The sequence below is a fragment of the Macaca thibetana genome, chromosome 6, assembly GCF_024542745.1.
Source record: "Macaca thibetana thibetana isolate TM-01 chromosome 6, ASM2454274v1, whole genome shotgun sequence".
Lineage (NCBI taxonomy): Eukaryota > Metazoa > Chordata > Mammalia > Primates > Cercopithecidae > Macaca > Macaca thibetana.
Window position 1 is genome coordinate 165338656 of NC_065583.1, and position 15289 is coordinate 165353944.

The 15289-nt window shown below is 43.0% G+C and overlaps 2 protein-coding genes across 5 annotated transcripts in view; both read left to right on the top strand.

Annotated features, from left to right (window-relative positions):
• CTNND2 (catenin delta 2) overlaps positions 1 to 15289 on the top strand; it is a 935738-nt gene that overhangs the window by 512701 nt on the left and 407748 nt on the right. For all 4 annotated transcript variants that reach the window (XM_050794061.1, XM_050794059.1, XM_050794060.1 and 1 more), the window contains one exon: positions 8123 to 8690. In XM_050794061.1, the coding sequence (XP_050650018.1) occupies positions 8123 to 8690 (568 nt within the window). The remainder of the gene's footprint in view (positions 1 to 8122; positions 8691 to 15289) is intronic.
• DAP (death associated protein) overlaps positions 1 to 15289 on the top strand; it is an 840643-nt gene that overhangs the window by 121370 nt on the left and 703984 nt on the right. The window lies entirely within an intron of this gene.

A 15289-nucleotide genomic window follows, 5' to 3' on the forward strand; every position in this document is an offset into this window, starting at 1 on the left:
TCTCCAATAGAATTGAACAATGTACACAACCACAATCTTAGGGAAATGACCTGCTTGCTGTAAGAAATTAAGAATTGAATGATAGATCTCTAAAGTAAAACTGAACAGTGGTAGGTGTTCTAGAAAAGCAATACCCTTTTTGAGAAACAAAATTTCCATTTCTTTTTGATCTGGCTTATCTATTTAATGTTGTGCTGACTTTTATGTCTTTAAAGTCCTCATTAATGCTATATCATAATCATAAATACAACATCTGCTCACTTCTTTCAGAAGGAAATGGGTTCATTGTGTTTGGAACATTGCTTATTGGTACACACTCATGCAGGTGGATGTGAAGGCCGAGGGGATGGGGAAGTTGAAGGAGGAGCAAGTTTCCTTTAAGCACCTCTGTCTTGAGTGTTGAATAAAGAGGGTGGTAAAGACAGCTAGTACAATTTCATTCCCATCTGCTTAATTATGAAATAAGTTGTTGTTAGGTAAAACCTGCAGAGAAAAGTTACCAATAAATTTGGAAAACACAAAAATTGCTGAGATATTTTTAACGTAAATGTATACATTATGCAACATTTAGAAGAGAATTCATATTGTTTCACATATTTTCCTTGACATATTTGCAGGAAAGTGGCAGAATATTTGTTTTTAAGATAGTTTTAGGATGACTCTCTGTTGTGCATCCCTATTCCTTGCTTTGCTTTCAAATCTTTTCTCTCCATTTTCTCTTGAGGATAAGTATATTTAGTTTGGTTTCAATAATGGAAACATTTCTTATGGCAGGGAGGGTGTATATGTGTTTTGCTGTAACATTTTCTCTTCTGAGCAAATATTTGGGCTATTGCAGTTATATTAAATGAGCCTCTTGCTGAAATACAGTTCTGTGTAGTATGTTTTTGCCAGTGCTCATGTAGGTTTTAAGAAAGAGTTTCCATCAAGAAATCTCTCCTTACGTATTCTTTAAGATAAATTTATAAGATACTTAAGTCATTGTTTATTTCTTTTCTATTTTCTCTCCACTGGTAGACCACAGAAATGGCCATATGAAATACTTTTCAGAACATTTACTGATAATGATCCTAATCAACTTTCATTAAAGGGAGGTCAAAGGGAAGGAAAAATCAGTACTCAAAGATGCAAAAACCTACGTCACCATGTTTGCACTTGTGACTTAGAGACCTGGGGAAAACGAATCCATGGCCACCGCCTTCTAACTGCACTGGCCAAGACAAAATAATATGCAAAATTTCTCTCTCTCGCTTTCTCTCTTGTTCGTTCCCTCCCCATCCTCCATAATTTTGGGACCCTTGGGCAGAAAGAAAGCAGTGAGGGTGGTTTCTATTATTGTTTCCAGGGAGATAGTTGCTTTTATGGTCTTTTGGATTGGGATGTTCCCATCTGAGGAAAGGAATTTCTTCCAAGAACCTTGGGTTTTTAGTTACTTAAGTTCAGTTTGTCGTGGACACCACCTTTCAGTGTCAGTGGGATATCACCACCAGGTAAACCCAGCCCTTCTTTCCTCACCAACAGTAATGATGCCAGTGGTGATGACTTCGGGGAAGGTGTATAAACTGTGCATAGACGCTGTCTCTTCTCTTATGTTACACACTAGCTTTTACCAAAGCCAGCACCCCTCAAGAGAATCATCACACAAGGCCCTGGATGATTTTATTTAGTTATTGCCAAAATCAAACTTTTCTCACAGTACCAGAGTTTTCTTCCTTTGGAATTAAAGAATGCCATTCCTTTGGAAGATGATTTGAAAAGAAAACTTGTCAACATTGTTTGAGCAATGGTGCACGTGCTCAGGCAAATTCATTACATCCCAGGGAGTAAGTTCAAGGCACACAACTTATTTGGGGAGGTAGATTTGTTTTAACTGCGCTGTATTATAGGAACATCTCATATAGTCCTAAATATGATTGTTTGCATTTTGGAGTTGGTGATTTCTTCATGTTTCAAAGTTGTGAGAGTAAATCGCCTTGTCTGTCTTTGTGCACAAGCCCAAAGCTCTAGACAAACTTACACTAGGAAAGTGCAACAATTTCTGAAAACTGTTAATCAGCAGCACAGAGCTGGTGTGATTAAGTTACCTTACCAGAGTGCTTTCAGTAGAAACAGACTTCTTTGAAGATGTCATCTTTAAGCCATGCCCTGTTTTTTATTATGCAGGATTGATCCTGCCTTTCTTAACTCACTGAAGGATTACACTTTGTCATTGCTTTTACTTTCTCATGGCCCTGTCACAACTTAAACCACTCTGCATTGAGACATCTTCCTCACACACAAGCTCCAGTGTCTTCCTCCCACATCCCAGTCCATGGCCACATTTGTGTTTTGACTCCTCTGTGGCCCTGGCCCTGTGGCCTGTGCCTTCCTCTGAATGTGCTCCCCAGCTGCACCTGTCATAACCCTGTGCTTGCCTGGGCACACTGCTCCCTGCGGTGACCTTAGGTGCCACCAGCCAATATTATCTGGAAAAGGAAGACATCATTAGCAACTAGGTTTGCCAGTCTGATTGTAATCCCAGGAAAACAGAAAGGGATGAATACAGTGAATGGGGGAGCAGACTGCTGATCCCGTAAAGCTGGACTCAGGGAAGCCACAAAACAAGGGCTCCAGTTCTCCATTCCTGACACTGTCGGCTCGGCTGCCCAGCATCCTGGGCAAATATGCCTCCTGTCCCAGAACTGGGGGCCTTGCTGACAATTTAAGAAAACTTGGCAGGTCTAAATGCATCTTCACAGGACTGCTTATAAATCATGGGCCTGCTTTATAAAATGTGCTTTTGCTTAGTGACAGGGCTTACTCATGATTGGAAGTCAAGATTCCTTAGAGATTACAGGCTGTCAAGTCTCTTGTTAACTGGATATAAGCATTGGGGGGATTTGTTTTGTTTTGTTTGCACTGCCAGATCCCCAGAGAATGAGAACTGAATAAATTTTCAAGTTCTGAGAATTGTCCCCTTATGACTCCTCTGCCATTCCGACTCCCTCCGTAGAAGATTCAGCGTGAAAGAATCTGGAAGCAAATGTCCTCGGCACTAAGACCAGTGCCACTTTCTGGTTGAAAAGTGCCATATTCTCAGGGGCTCCTACTCCCCCAAAGAACAGTGTCTTCATTGTGAGCCAGACAGTATGCTGTACAACAAAAATACGTCATCGATAGATCTCCAAAATAACATCAAAGTAAAAATACTCCATATAAGGGAATTGTTGAGAGCTCTTCAAAAATAAACTCTTCATTTGAACATGGTATAGACAGGTCGAGCATCCCTTGTTTGAAATGCAGGGGATCAGAAGTGTTTTGGATTTCAGATATTTGGGGGGCGATTTTAGAATACTTGAATATCCGTAATGAGATATCTTGGGGATGGGACCCCCCAAGTCTAAAGACGAAATTCATTTGTATTTCATACGTAACTCATAGCCTGAAGGTTAATTTATATGACATTTTAAATAATATTGTACGTGAAACAAAGTTTATATACATTAAACCATCAGGAAGCAAAGGTGTCAGGTGTAGAATTTTCTACTGTGACATTCATGTCAGTGCTCAAAATGTTTGGGATTTTTGGATTTCAGATTTTGGATTTTCAGAGTAGGGATGCCCAGACTGTAGTAGGCTCTTGTTAATGGTTTATTGAGTCAGTGAGTAAATGCATACATCAAACTTGAGTACTGTTAATTAATGGCTGTTGGAATAATGTACATATTCCCTAACTTCCCATTTCAATATTTTTTCTACTGTACTTTGTAAATACATCCTCCCCTTAAACAGTTCTATAAAATAGGTATAAATGCATCTACAATTACACAGGAGGCCTCAATATACCACTAAGTACACACACACACACACACACACACACACACCATGTAATGTAAAAATTGTGACCCCAAATATATCCTAAATCTGACCCATCTTAAACATATGTATACAGATAAAATAGTTTGTAATAGCTTTGATGAGTTAATGTTCCATATTTTTCTTGAAAAATTTCCCATAAGGGAAACAAGAACTGAACTACACTTAATGTACACCACACTCTGCCTATCAGAAACTGTTTAATCAGAACATCTCCTTGATGGGGTTGTTTGTCTGTGAACATCCTGCTTCCTTGTCCATTTCTCATAAATGGGTTCCTCATTTTGAAGGAGTGGGAAAGATAAATAAAGTTGCCCACCAGTCTGAGACTGATCCAAAGAGCTGAGAATGAAGACAGAGTCAAGAATTGTCTCTGCCAACAGCCTAGATTGTGTGACCAAGGATGGGGTCCAATCTGTTGCAAGTATATCTAAATTTGTTATATCATTATTTTTATTTTCAGAGTCACACATCAATAAAAAATTATTTCAACTGTCTTTGCATGTACACACATTTCCAAATATCCCCAAAGAAGCAGTGTGTTTTTAGTTTAAAAAAGGAAAATGAAACTTTATTTGAATTCTAACTTTTAAATCAGATTTGCAGCTTTATAGTGCTAACATACTTTTATGGTAGAATTGAACTTTCGTGACACTAGTGAGTGACAAAGAATATAATTCTATATGTGTTGAAATGTGTTTCGATTATTTCTAATGCAACGATGGGTAGTAATAAACTATCCTATGATTGTACAACAGGCTTGAATGACAGCCTCAGGTATCCTTAACTGACAAAGAGTTACTAAATCAAATTCGGTAATGAAAGAAAACATAAGCACAAGGGTGAAAAGAGGCTCCCCTAAATTTTGTTTTTATTTAAATGATGCTACAAAACAAATTCCTCTGTTTAGCCAAAGACTAGTTCTTAGGCATTTATTACTCTAAAAGCCATTGGAATGGAGTATAGCACCTCTTGGATTATTTATTGTAAACTGCAGAGGGGCTTAGACAACTGTGCTGTCCAAGAAGGTGGCCGCTAGTCATTTGTGTATGTTTAACTTAATTAAAGTTAAGTGTGTACTAAAGTTCCTCAGCTGATTAGCCACATTTCAAGCTGTCAATCGGCCGGTGTGTTCAGCGGTGCCATATTGAGCAGTACAGATTGGGAACATTCTCTACATTGTAGAAAGCACTGCTGCTAACTCAACCAGTGTAGCTGATGCTCCTGAGAAGGCGCTCTAATTGACGATGGCTTCTTACACAAATGGATTCGGGAGGCTTTTTTGGAATTGCATTTTAGTACATAGTGGACAACACCACTTACTATGTTAAACAGTATATAAAATTTTATTGTTTATAGTTTTCCTTTATTCATGCCAAAATTGTTAGCACAGTTTTACCAAGATCCTATAATATCTAAAAGACTTTCAAATTGGTTGCTATAGCTTTTCAAAATGTCTGCAGCTCATGTGGCGGTTCTCAAGGCTTCTACAGATTTGGGGTCCGTTTCAGAAAACATAGGAGACAGTCATATTCAGCACTTAGTACTCCTGAGACTAGATGTTTTGACAGATTACAAGAAAAATAAAATATTTGTAAAAATTATTAAGGTTTTCACAGGATACGTGTTGCTCTAATATTTAGATATTAGAATGAATCCTGACTTAATATTCTCATTTACATTGGTATGCTTTAGTTAGTATTTCTTTAAAATTATGCTATTTGGTAATGGTATCATTGGCGTACTCTAAGGTTGTTTTATTAACGTTACATATCCGAGATATAACAACAAGTTTTTGTTTTGTTGTAAACAGGGAGCAGGGAGTGCTCCTGAAACCTTAGAGAAAGGGTTCTTTCTTCTCATTGTGTTCCTGTGGGAAGGGATTTCAGAAATTTTTGTCGGACGCTTTTCCATCACTTGCCAGCTGTGTTCTGCATGGCTGAGTGTTGCTCAGGCCCCAGTTGATAGGGAACCCTGGTAGAGCTTCAGAAGAAAAATGTCTGCAGCTTAGTGGTAGTTCTCAAAGCAGCAGCATCTGTCTGCTCTGGGAGACTGTTAGAAATGCAGACTCTGGGGCCCACTCCTCACCCTCCAAATCCAAGTGTCTTCGGGAGCGGCATTGGCAAACTTTGACCAGCACCATCATCACCCGGAGTACTGGTTAGAACCCAGATCCTTTGGCCCCTGCCCCAGAGTTTGTTCAGTTTACGATGGGGTTTCCTCTAGAATTTTGTTTGTTAATGCTGAAAAGACCATCCACAATGATGCTGCAGCTGAAAACCACTGCTCTAGGGGGGACCTGGGACTCATACTTGGTTGCACAGTGAAATCACCTGCTGAGCTTCCCAAAAAACCTGACCTATGGGTCTCACCTTCAGGGATACTGAATTAAATGGCAATGATAAGTCATGAGTATTGAGGTTTTTTTTAAAGCTCCCCTGGAGATTATAATATACAGCTAGATTTTAGAAACCCAATCTATTTAATACATGTTTCATGCTCAGAGCTGCCACTGGGAGAGAAGCAAAATTGCATCACAGCCACCCCCTGGATGACTCTGGATGAAGCTGGACTATTTCTCTGGGGTTCAGAGTAAGCACACCCACATCTGTAGTGTTTGTCCCCCATCCTCCACATGTAAGATCTTCACAGCCTTGAGACTAACTTGAGGAACCATTCCACAAATATTCCTGGAGTCTCTGCTAGGAATCAGGCCCTGTTCTAGTTGCTGGGGACACATCATTGAATAAACTCATGAAACTTACATTTTACTTTCACTCTTAAAGTTAAAATAATTGCTTTATGGATTGCATGTGTGTATGAGAATATTTAAAATATATGCACGGTGCATAAATACATATGCATACACATACACACACTCTGCATAGAGAATGTCTCTCACCAAAGTGTTTATCTACCTCCTATGCCAGGCTACTCCTAATAGAGAATTTTGATGTTGCTCAATTAACTCCCTCAGATCTGCATCTGAACTTGACATCCCAGATGAAATTTCGAATGCCTGTGTATGTGCACCAAAAGTGCCCAGTCTATTATTTGCCAATTGCCATTCCAAAATGGGTAGAGAGGCATAATTGAAACTTTTAATGGCTAGCATCTGTTCAATCTTCTCTTCCTCCCTTCTCTCCATCTCTCTGGAGTCTTCCTCCCCACCCACCTCCCACCCCTCCTTTCAAAACCCTCCTTCCCAGCTTCTCTCCAACCCTGTGTGCAATCCTATTCCCTTTTCACACCAGCAGGCTCTCAAAATCCCCTCTGCTCCCCCGGGAAAGCCTGGAAGATCTGAGACCTCCTGCCCAGAAGTGGCTGACAATGTAGTGTTTTCATTCGAATGCAAATTTGTCTCTGGACAAGATTCAAGGAAAGTGCTTTCCCCTCCAACTGTCTCTCCAGCTCCTCCCCAGCCCTTGTTGTCTTTTGTGTTCTTGTAAATAAATGAGAGGCGAATGGCTTTCAATTTGAAGACACAGCTGCAGGGGGCTCTTAAAGGGAGCTAGAGAGAGAAAGATGCTGAAAGATTGGGCGCCCAGTGTTAAAATCTAGAAAAGGGAGGCTTTTTTAGTGTTCTCATTTCCAATTGCTCTAATTCCTCTAGAAATTTTTTAATGCTGAAAAGACGAAGCAAATTCATTCTGACTTAATATTTTTCCCTCCGTTTAACTTTTCGTTGTCCAAAAAGAAGAATCCACGCGACAATCGCAACAGAATAAACCGTAAGAAGTATGTTTATTCTTGATGCTCTCCAGATAAGTTTGTAACTCGGCCAATCTCGGAGGTAGAAAGTGTATCCAATGAAATGACCTGGGGCAAGGGTGGGGAGTGGGGGGACGGGAAAAGATTTACTGCCCGAATATCTCATTAAAACTAACAGATCGTGATTGCGACCAGGGAGATCATGATTGCCCTGTCGGGGGGCCTTTAAAAATCTTTATGTGACAAATGCGATGCTTCTGCTATTCCCGAAATAACATCGACATGTAAGCAAACACAGGTCTCATTTGTCAAACGTGGCTTCCCTCCAGTAGTCAGCTGGCCTGTGCCAGTGTCAGGACAAGAAATCCGCCCCAGGAGAGTCTAGGGCGCAGGTTCGCGTCCAGTCCTGAGCACAGCTGGGCTCGCAGAGCCGCCGGGCACCCGCGGCATCCCCGGTGTGCCCCTACTCTCGGGGCCGGGCTGGGCCGGGTGGGCCGTGTGGGCCGTGTGCTTCTCCCTCGCTAAGTGCGCGTGTTCTCTCCTCTCCCGGGCACAGGGCACGACCAGCCGCGCCGGCCACCTGGCGGGGCCCGAGCCCGCGCCGCCGCCGCCGCCGCCGCCGCGGGAGCCGTTTGCGCCCAGCCTGGGCAGCGCCTTCCACCTGCCCGACGCGCCGCCTACCGCCGCCGCCGCCGCCGCGCTCTACTACTCCAGCTCCACGCTGCCCGCGCCGCCGCGCGGGGGCTCCCCACTGGCCGCGCCCCAGGGCGGCTCGCCCACCAAGCTGCAGCGCGGCGGCTCGGCCCCCGAGGGCGCCACCTACGCCGCGCCGCGCGGCTCCTCGCCCAAGCAGTCGCCCAGCCGCCTGGCCAAGTCCTACAGCACCAGCTCGCCCATCAACATCGTCGTGTCCTCGGCCGGCCTGTCCCCGATCCGCGTGACCTCGCCCCCCACCGTGCAGTCCACCATCTCCTCCTCGCCCATCCACCAGCTGAGCTCCACCATCGGCACGTACGCCACCCTGTCGCCCACCAAGCGCCTGGTCCACGCGTCCGAGCAGTACAGCAAGCACTCGCAGGAGCTGTATGCCACGGCCACCCTCCAGAGGCCGGGCAGCCTGGCAGGTAAAGGCTCGCTGCCACCTGGCGCGGCTCACCTGGGCGCGTGGCGGGGGCGCGGAGGCAGCAGCCGGCTAGAGCAGAAGCGAAGCCGGGAGCGCTGTCGGCCAGGTTGCAGTAGTGACAGGAGATAGAGAACGCCAGGGCTTCCCTGGAACAAGTCGGTATCTTGCCTACAGTTTGTCAGTGACTTCTCTTGGGGAGTAATGTGGTGTCTCAATCTCTAACACCTGTCTCACTCTCTTCTCTCCTCTCTTCTCTCTCTGCCCTCGCCCCAGTCTAAAGACTAAATCATAAAAGTAATACACATTTAGGAAAGCATTCCATAGACCTGTTGATGGTATCCAGAAAAAAGTAAAACAAGTAACATTTGCAATATTGACAGGGTCACCTTTAGTTTTCTACATGTCTACATTTCATTGTGGAAAAAGTAAGGGATTTTCCCAAATTAGACGTTCAGCTTACATAGTTTTCAATGGTAGTGGGGAAATAACGAATAATGAATTGCCTTGAATTATTACCCGTTTGTTTTGGCTTGAATTTATTTACATCTTTGCTAAATTAGTTATTGGGAAAAGTAACGGACTCTCCCATACCTGCCATTGGATATACTTGGGTCCTAACACTTGGGACAAAGTCAGCAATGATGCAGTCCCTTGAATTTGTACCTGCTTTATTACAGGGAGGGAGGGGCTGGGTTGGGGGAGACAAACCTGCTTTCCTCTGCCAATTTAGAGGAGGTGACATTTCTGTGGTCGTTATGCCCGTCAGCGACCAGGCTGAGCTGGTGCCTCTCTGCTGTTAGCACCATATGCTCAGCTTAAACAAGACACCATGATTGAAAGACTAATGTTTTGTCTTCTGAAACACCTGACAACTAACCCGGATTTATTGTGAATTTTTTTCCCTTATAGAAGTATTTGGTAATTGTGTCACTCTAGTAACAGATGCTGTGCTCATATGCTTCCTTTCTTGACACAAATAGATGACTGTGAAGATAAATAGGATTAAAAAAAAAAGGAACTTGTTGCATGCACAAGGCAGGTGGCCAAGGGCTTCTTTAATTCAGCACAGTTAATTGCCAGTGTGGACTGGCCTGGCCTAACAGGATTCAGGCTGGAGTGCCGCTGCCCACAAAATTGTGCTAGCTACATTTACTGAAATGAAAATATTCTCTCACTCACTGCCTCTCTCTCTTAAATAGAATTTTTGAGGTAGACAATTATTAGTGCCAACCAAGTGTGAGTACCAAAATCTTAATGCTGTAGGGACTCACGAGTAGCGATCTGCTTAGAAAAGGGGGCGGGGGAACATGTACTGAAACTTCATGTATATGATTCTGTAAAATAATTTACCAGATCATGTCAAGAAATGGGAGATGGGTAGAGTTCTTATGGGACTCCATGACACCCTTCTCAGCCATGCCCACCACCACGGAGAAGAGCAGACTGAGGCGCCAGGAGTCCAGGTGGCCTACTACAGGCCATTTCATTTCTTATACTTATCTCATGAAAGAAATCAGGAGTCTTAGCTTCCAGTTCTTCCTCACACAGGTGATATGTGTAGACTTTTGCATGTTCTACTCTATCATTTCAGTAGCAATCGAGAGGGTGACCACATGGCTGAAGATACCTGTGGAGAGGTTAGGGGAGGGTGAATGGAGCTGAATAGAGCCAACAGCTCCTATCATTGTGTCTAAGAAGGGGCTGTAAAAGTACATTGTAAAAATAACTTGTGTTGCACTTGGGTTACACTGTGGCCCAGGTAAGGTATAAGGGACAAACCCTATGCTTCTGAGAGATTAGAAATATTGGAACTCCGAGACCCCCATGCCTTATTTGGTTTGCTTGATACCATTTGAGGTGTTGTGAAGTTGGGAGCTACTTGGTTTGCTAGTTGAAAGAGCACAGTTAGGTCACGATGGCAAAACAGCTTTTGGAATTTCGGGGTTGTGATTTTAGAGATTTGTCACTGATGACTAGGAAGGGTAGATAAAGGATAAGTAGTGACTTTCACTAATTCATCATTCTGTACACACACACACACACACACATACACAGAGTCTCACTCTATTCGTTGCCCAGGCTGGAGTGCAGTGGTGCGATCTTGGTTCACTGCAACATCCACCTCCTGGGTTCAAGCAATTCTCCTGCCTCAGCCTCCCAATAGTGGGATTACAGGCGCCTGCCCCTATACCTAGCTAATTTTTGTATGTTTTGTAGAGACTGGGTTTCACCATGTTGGCCAGGCCAGTCTCAACCTCCTGACCTCAAGTGATCTGCTCGCTTTGGCCTCCCAAAGTGCTGGGATTATAGGCCTGAGCCACCGCACGTGGCCACCTTCGATAATTACCTTTAAGCACCTTTTATGTACTGCCACTGATTTAGATCCCAGGGATGAAGTATCAGCCCAAATCCCTGGCCTTGTTTCAAATGAGGAAGACAGAAAATTATCAAAATACTTTTGATAGATGGCCAGGGAAGGTTCTAATTAGGAAGTGACTTTTTAATATATAATTTCCAACTTTTATTTTAGATTCTGGGGGTACCTCTCTGGGTTTGTTAGCTGGGTATATTGCATGATGCTGAGGTTTGGGGTACAGTTGATCCTGTCACCCAGGTACTGAGCATAGTACCCAGTAGTTTGTTTTTGGGTTTCCAGTGATGCCATTAGTTAGTACACAGTACTTATACAGAAGGTAAGTTTGAATCTGTCCTCACATAGGTGAGTGAGCTGGCCCTATGACTATCTGGGAGAAGGTTTTCTAAGCAGAAGGAACAGCAAATTCAAGGGCTTATAAATGGGGGTGTGTCTGATATGTTTGCTGAGTAGCAAGGAGACCAGGGGGGTTAATCAGAGAGAACAAGAGCAAACACGTGACTTGAGGTCAGTGAGGTGGGAGTGGAAGGCCAAGTCTGAGAGGCCTTGTACTTTACGTATGTTACATAAATAATGTACTTTACATATGTTACATAAATAATTACATACATTACATAAATAATGTAACATATGTAAAGTACCAGCACATTTTCTGGCTCAATAGAAGTTAACTCGTATTAACCTAAGTAATACCTACCATACTACCTTGGGTGTGCAAGGAAGAAGTCATCCATCTTTGCTTCAGACATAGAGTAGGTTTATTGAATCCCAAAACATGTCAGTGTCTGTGTTGGACATATGCAGATAAGTGAGGCATAACCCCTGGTTTCAAGAGACCTACTTTCAGACTGGACACAGGACTGGTCAGTTTTAAACCCAGTGCAGAGTGAAATAGAAGCTAGTTACTATGGGAGCATGCTAGCAGAGCATCTTGCAGTGGGGTTCAGTGTGCACCCGGCATGCTTCCTCGATGAGGTGGTCCCAGAGCAAAGCTGTAAAGGAGCCACTAGGAAAAACAGTAGCCAGAACAAAGTCAGAGTTGAGAGGGTGTGTGTGGGGTGCAGGAAGGCAGGGGAAGATAACCGGCGGCTGAGTGTTTCTTGAGCCAAGACAGAGTGGTAGGAGTCGTGAAACATGAAGGTGCAGAGGGAGGTAAGGCTGCTGCATCCCACCGTAACGGGCTTAGCATTTTATCCGTCCAGCAGACAACTGACATGGTCATCTTTGCTTGTTAGAAACTTTGTTCTGGGAAGTATGTGGAGGCCGAAATTACAAAGAAAAAATGGGCAGGAAATCACTTTGGAAGCCACTGAAATAGTCCTCCACTGCTTCTTAAAGCTCGTTCTCGTTTGTTTTGAAATGGGACAACACAAAAATTATCACTTATAAATGGTTGAGAAAAAAGGCTAGTCAGCGACATAACCTACTTTTTCTGTTTTTTCCTGACCCAAAGTTTGGTTAATTTAAATTTTTTTATAAATTAAGAATTGAATGTATTATTTTAAGAAATCTCATGTAGTCTCCAGCAACTTAATGAGGCAGACATGATTTTTACCCCCATTCTACAGATTTGAAAACTAAAATGTTTGCCCAAACAGCACCCTTGCCCAAAGTTACTTGTCTAGAAATGACAGGGATGTGATTTGAACCTACGTTGCTTTGACCCCAGAATCTCTGTAGTCTTAAATGTACGTGATGCATAGTTAGAGGTAGTATATTTTTGTGTCAGTGGAGAAGAACACGAAGGATGTAGAAATGCAATATAAGTTTTCAGCTTATTTAAGTGACTCATTTTAAAGAAAGTAATAATAATATCTAAAAAAAATTGTCAACATCCTATTGAATGTGCGACTGTAACTTCATCGGTACCAATTTTTGTTCATTTTAACAAAGAAAATAACATAATCCTTTCACTTTGGGGATTTATAGCTAAATTAATCCTATTTTGAAAAGAAATACGAGTTGTAAATATGCATTAAAGTTAAGTCAAACATCAGAAACTTATTTTGAGGTAAAATTGAAATGAATGAAATGGAGACTCTTAACCAATGATTTTCATCAAAATTGACCTAATATGGAGAGGAATTTGGTCAAGGCATGTCTAACTTGTCCCCCATTCAAATGGACCTAAAACTCAGTATTTAGAGTGGATCATGCACTGTAAATACTGAATCTTTACTGTTTAGAGATTTCAGACCCATTCCCTGACTGGTTAAGGCTTCCAGGTACACTTTATATAAGGAAGAAAAAAGAAAAAAAAAGAGTCTAATCCTAGATGAAAGCTTTGCAGTCTCTGCAGTGAGGTTCTCAAAGGAAATGTGAAGTCTACTAGGGTAATGAGCGAGTTTGTTTAGGCCAGGGCTCCTGGGATGGGGTCAAAATGCAACTTGGTATGTGGCTCCTGCTGCTCCTTTCAATTCATTTTGGAAAGCTCATCTTCCTGTGCCGTGAACAAGCATTGCGCAGTTCTCATGAACATTCTGCTCACTCTAGTGCTAGATATTTAGATTTTCCCACCATCACTTAAAGTTAAAAAAAAAATTCCAGTGTAGATTTACTAATTAGAATATGATCAACCTGTGATGTCAATCAACTTTAACCTTATAAAGGTGGTTAAGGCTGATTTGCTGTCAACTGGAGCTTCCAGGGATTCTTTCGAACTAGACCTAACTGGGCACTCTCCTAATGACAGTGACTCATTGCCTTCCCTTCTGGCCATGCCTCGGGACTCCAGCCCCTTCCTCATAAGCATTAGGAACCCAGTGCCTGCGCCGGCTGTCTTTAGAATCAATGTAATATGGATCTCCCTTCTGCATGGTGCATTCTTGCATCCTACACCCCCACACACTTGGGGAGTGCAGGCTGATTTCCACACACCAACCATCTCCTGCTTCCACCAACAAAGCAGTTATTCAGCCAGCCACTTACCCTCTGGAATTCTAGGACCCCCTGTTATAGTAGGGAATCCATACCTCAGTGGCTTCGTGCAAGCTCATCTCTCTGGAATTCCTCACCTCCCAGGAAGGCAGACATGAAACCTCTTCAGCAAACCTTCCATCCTCTGTACATGCTAAGCCCAGTCTAATAGCGTTCATTGGCCTACAGGTCTGGAACTCACAGAAATGGTAATCAAACATTTCTTTTGTACATTCATTTGATATAACACCTCTATTCAGCTTACCTTCATATCCAGTTTCTATCCAACTGATGTCTAGGTCAAACTGAAGTGGAAACAGTGCAATTTTAACACTCCCATATGGCAAGTTAGTGCCTAAGCCCAGAACTAAGAGTTGGGATGGCTAGGTGGCCCAAAAGGTCTTCCTGGTGTCTTTCATTTTTGTTTCCTTCACAGAAGTTAATACCTACCCTTCTTTTCCTACCTCATAACAGCCTTGTAAATCAAATGGCGGTAAACAGACCCTTTTTTTGTTCTTTGGTAAGAAAGTGGCATCTTTGTATAGAATTCTGTGAAAGCTTTTCTAATATTATTGATATTTATATGATTTTGACTATGCTTTAACTGAGAAAATGTGCCCTAAAAAAATGAAAACTATCTAAGATAATTGTTCAAGATGGCATCCTCTGCCCACTCATTGTTTCCCCTATTTCCCAGACACCTCAAAAAATAAAAGTACAGGAATGCAATAGGGAATGAAGTCACAAAAGAGACAAAACACAGAGGCTAGGCGCAGTGGCTCACACCTGTAATCCCAGCACTTTAGGCTGGGGGGGAGGGGCAGATCATGAGGTCAGGAGTTCGAGACCAGCCTGACCAACATGGTGAAACCCTGTCTCTACTAAAATACAAAAAATTAGCCAGGTGTGGTGGCACGTACCTGTAATCCCAGCTACTCAGGAGGCTGAGGCAGGAGCATTGCTTGAACCCAGGAGGCAGAGGTTGCAGTGAGTCGAGATCATGTCATTGCACTCCAACCTGGGCAACAGAGCAAGCCTCCTTCTCAAAAAAGAGAGAGAGAGAGAGACGAAACCACAGAGACCAGGGTTTGAGTGTCGCCAACAAGCAAGCCAAGTGAAGAATTTCTAGAAAGTAGAGTGACAAGCAATTAAAATATAGGAGTGTTGTCTTTTGAGGATGAGCTGTCTGGATTTTGGAGGTGGGTCAGCTGTCTTCTGTGAATCCCTGAACAGGCCCAAGGGTCAGAGCCGAGCTTGAGGGGGTGGGGCTGGGGAAAGATGGGCTGAAGATAGAGGGATTACTTGAAAGT